This window comes from Seriola lalandi, unplaced genomic scaffold, assembly GCF_002814215.2.
Source record: "Seriola lalandi dorsalis isolate HSWRI2012SDOR001 ecotype SW California unplaced genomic scaffold, Sedor1 jcf7180002054576, whole genome shotgun sequence".
Taxonomy (NCBI): Eukaryota; Metazoa; Chordata; class Actinopteri; order Carangiformes; family Carangidae; genus Seriola; species Seriola lalandi.
The window spans coordinates 518,401-522,482 of record NW_019525129.1 but is presented as its reverse complement, the minus strand read 5'-3'; the positions used below and the strand labels follow the sequence as shown (position 1 = coordinate 522,482).

The 4,082-nt window shown below is 41.7% G+C and overlaps 2 protein-coding genes across 6 annotated transcripts in view; one reads left to right on the top strand and one right to left on the bottom strand.

Annotated features, from left to right (window-relative positions):
• The window catches only part of pde9aa (phosphodiesterase 9aa), a 39,293-nt gene extending 37,827 nt beyond the window's left edge, over nt 1-1,466 (top strand). For 3 of the 4 annotated variants that reach the window (XM_023417621.2, XM_023417622.2, XM_023417620.2), the window contains one exon: nt 1,111-1,466. The gene's annotated coding sequence lies outside the window, so the exon portion shown is untranslated. Of the gene's footprint in view, nt 1-1,095 lie in introns of all 4 variants that reach the window. The other variant, XM_087176990.1, reaches the window with a different exon arrangement.
• A 948-nt stretch (nt 1,467-2,414) lies between these two features.
• The window catches only part of wdr4 (WD repeat domain 4), a 27,860-nt gene continuing 26,192 nt past the window's right edge, over nt 2,415-4,082 (bottom strand). For both annotated transcript variants that reach the window (XM_023417623.2, XM_023417624.2), the window contains exons 10-11: nt 3,732-3,801; nt 2,415-2,781 (exon numbers count right to left, since the gene is read on the bottom strand). In XM_023417623.2, coding sequence (XP_023273391.1) covers nt 2,597-2,781; nt 3,732-3,801 — 255 coding nt within the window. In that variant the 3' untranslated portion in view covers nt 2,415-2,596. The remainder of the gene's footprint in view (nt 2,782-3,731; nt 3,802-4,082) is intronic.

The following is a 4,082-nucleotide window of genomic DNA, read 5'->3' as shown; positions in this document are numbered from 1 at the left end:
AGCAGACTGCAGCATTAAAGAGTTACACTGGCCACCACTGACTTATAAAACATGTGCAGCATTTCACTGCAGATGTCAAAGGACCTGAGCCTCCTGAGGGAAAAGAACCAGCTCTGCTCCTTCAGGTAGATGGCATCTGTGTTCAGGGACCAGTCCAGTTTACTGTCCAGGTGCACACCTAGGTATTTATAAGTGTGCACCACCTCAATGTCCTTCCCTCTAATGCTGACTGGCTGAAGGGTGGGGCTAGACCTCCAAAAGTCCATGACCATCTCCTTGGTCTTGAAGGTGTTCAGAAGGAGGCAGTTCTTGTCGCTCCATTCACTGAAGGCCATCGTCAGATCCCTGTACTCCTCTTCCTGCCTATTCTTGATACGCGCCACAATAGCTGTGTCAGCTTGTTGGTTCATCACTTTTATCATCCTACCTAACACAGTTTTGACATTTTGAAACCAAACTTCAGTCTTTTCAATCCATGTCGCTGCCTCCTCTATTCTTTGGTTGACGTTAGTAAACTCAGATTTAATATCATTTAGTTGTTTTGTGTCTTTGCGGTAGTCCCGTATCTCCTCCAACACTTTTGTCAGATTTGCTATTTCGTCTGGATGAGGATTAGCATTAGCTTCGCCATCTTGTGTCTGTGTCGGACACTGTTTTCAGCCTGTTCTTTGTTTGCAGTCGCTTCAGTGGTGCTATATAATATTTCATATTTGATAGTTTAAGTGGGGCGAAGTGAAAATCTTCTCAGAGGAGCTATTAGATTAAGCTGCCATTCAGGGTGATGACGTCACCAAAACCCCATGATTGCTCCTTTTAATAATACGACTTACAAATAATAAAGGAAGAGAAACTCATCTGACTTTTATTTTATTCATGATTATTTCATAAACTTTTCAGACATTTTTAGTTGTTATTGTTCTCTCTGTCTCTGGATCAGAACTCATTAGTTTCTTTGTTATAGGATTTTTTGATTTGAAAACATGAATAAAGACATTATGGTATTATGAGATAAATACAGTAGTGTGTGCGTGACGTGCAGCTGTCAGGGTTCCAGTCTGAGTCTCTGACCTGGACTGACTCAGTTTTCGTCATCAGTCTCGTCTGTTTCAGATCCAGTCCAGAGCTCGGATTGGAGCAGAGACCTCAGTAAACTGGATGAGACTGGTTGATCCTGCATCATCACTGTGTCCTGTCGTCACCTCAGTCTGATGAAGAGCAGTAGAGCATCGGGTCATGTGTCTCTCAGACAGCGTTACAGGGCTGGACTCCAGGAACAGAGGGACAATCCAAAGCCTTTTCAGGGACCGTCAATGTTTGTACAGCACAGACCACTTCAGTCTACAATGTTTAGATACACAACTTTTTTTTTTTTTTTGAAACGTGTTGTTTTTTTTTTACAGATTGTACAGATTTATAGTGACATTTGTTCTTTCCTACAAAATAAAGAGATGACTTTAATTATTCAATTCAAGTCTGGACTGTTGATGTCTCTAAACCAGTGACCAGACATCTCCTCTACAGTAATATATCCATAAACAGATCAACATGTTTGTGTACCATGACTGAAGAGCAGCAGTTGAGGCCACAGATACTCATGTTTACTGAATCAGCTGGTTTGTCATAATTGGATTAATTGCAAGTCTTTTTAGCAAAATAAAAATGTTGATATTTTAATGTCCAGCTTGTCATCACAGCAGAAGCTTTAATGAGCAGTGAGAGCTTCACAGACCTGGGTCGGGTCTCTCAGCTTCCTACCAAGCTCTCAATCCTCTGGTTATTGGTCCCAGGATCAGAGGAGGATCTGCAGACCTGGGTCACATCTAAGAAAATAAAACAACACTCCCTCCTCTGAAAATACATCATCGTCTGTCATCACGCAGCAGGTCTCTGTCAGTGACACTAAGTTAATAATCCTGTAAATGACACAGTATTTCATATTATTTTGTGTTTAACACAATGGAAAACAGGATTACCAGTTTAACCATAATGTGATGATTAAAGTCTGATATACATGTTTTTGTAAATGGATCAAACTCAAACCCAATTTTGCAATCAATCTATAGTCAATGACAAATAATGACAAATTGAAAAATTATTAAAAATCTGACATTCAGAAAGTTTTCAGACCTTTAGCCTAAGGTACTTCCTGTTGGAGTTCACCTGTGTCAAACTGACCTGACTGGATGAAGTTTAACAAGACTCAGACCTGTGTTCTCAGTTCAAGATGCAGATAAAATATAAAATATGAATGCCAGATGATGAATTGTGTAGTATTGTTGTTGTATTATTGCAGAGTGACACGTGTACAGAGGTGTCACCTCTCACAGTCAGGTCACTTCAGATCTGTGGCCTTTACACATAGGAAGTGAAGCGCAGCCGTAAATGAGAGGAGAGGGGTAGGTTCACAAACAGCATTGTTCACTCTGTTAGTTCAATGTTTATTCTGGAAAAATCTGGAAAACAAAATCAACAAAAATCAACATCTGCACAGTTCATGTGGTAAAGCACAGTCTCTCTCCAGGTGCTTCATCAGAGCACATGTTTAACTTAGATTCATCAACATAAAGGAAACATCTGTTTCTCTCAAAGTGTCTGTTCAGGTGGATGACAGAGCTCTGCCTCCTGACATCTTCTTCTTCTTCTTGTTCTTTGCTTCTTGTGTCATGGTCCTCTTCAGCTGCTGCTCCTCCAGCCTCTGCTGCTTCTTCTGCAGGTACACGGCCACATTGTCGAAACTGGACTTGTACAGATGCTCAGAGGTGCTGCTGCTCCGTGTGGAGGCTGGTGTGTTGGAGAAGAGCAGAAGGGGGGGTGGGGGGTGAATGTGGCATGTCAGAAAAAGTCTGACAACCACTAAACAGGTATGAGCTGAACTGTTCCAGGAAACAGGAAGTCTGTTGCCATGGATGAAAGAATGATGCTGTGAGCTACAACATGAGCCTGCGTTTGTTTACATTCTGGTATAGTAATTAAGCTTAGATATTAGAGGTTCCTGTTTGCTTTGTATAACTGAATGTACTTAACAACTCTGCACGCTCTTACAGAAATATGAGATAAAACCTAGATTAAATGTAGTCGACTGGTCAGCAGGTCTGCAGTCTGTCAGAGCTTGACCCTGTGGTGATGAGGTGAGGATTTGAAAATAAAGGTCTTTTTGTGGAGGTCAGAGGCGTTTTGAACTGGTGTAAACATAAGAACATGACTCTCAGTCCTTCTTTACACCAGGAACAACATACAGCAACTGAAATACCACGGGGGAGTCTCTATAATTCATGAGAGGTGTCAGGTGTGAATCTGTTTGTTGGTTTATCAGTTTCAGGTACAGTGATTAAATCTGGTCTCTAGTGTGTTTTTTTCTCGTTGATCATATGTGAACATTTGAGAGCCATAACTTCATAGTAAGAATCACAGCCAATCACAGTTTACTTTCAATAGAAATGAGAAAAACATCATCTTCTGTTACTTTTCAGAGTAACAGAGGGGTCAGAGTCACACACTGCACTGGTCCTGATAAAACAGATGATCATGCACCAACACCCTGCTGTTTATCCTGTGTCAGCACAGGATGTTTGTGGGAGGTGCTGTGTGAGGTCATGTGACACAGCAGGTTATTTCTGTCTAGAGAGAGGCAGTGGGACGTGGATGAGAGCGATAGGACGCACAGATAAGAGGCTGTGGAGGTGTAGGGGTGTGTGTGTGTGTGTGTGTGTGTGTGTGTGTGTGTGACTCACCTTCAAGCGTCTCCCAGTGTGGCCTCAGGGCTTCAGTTACAGTTTTGGGTTCAGGGCTCACAGCTTCACACTGCAGGGAGCAAAGAGCAGAGAGCACACAGGTCAGAATCATAATGAGACAACCTGAGAGAGTTGACCAGTCAGTGCAGGGGGTTCAATCATGGACCAAAGTCTCTTTAAAAAAAAAGAGTTTTTTATTTTTAATAAATTAGAAAACGTTTCTAAGAGCATGTTTCATTTTGTCATTAAGTTCACTGAGTGTAGACTGATGGGAAATTACACTACAATCTACAACACAGTGAAGTGAAGGAGTCTGAAGCTGCTGCATGTGTTACAACTAAACAATGATGA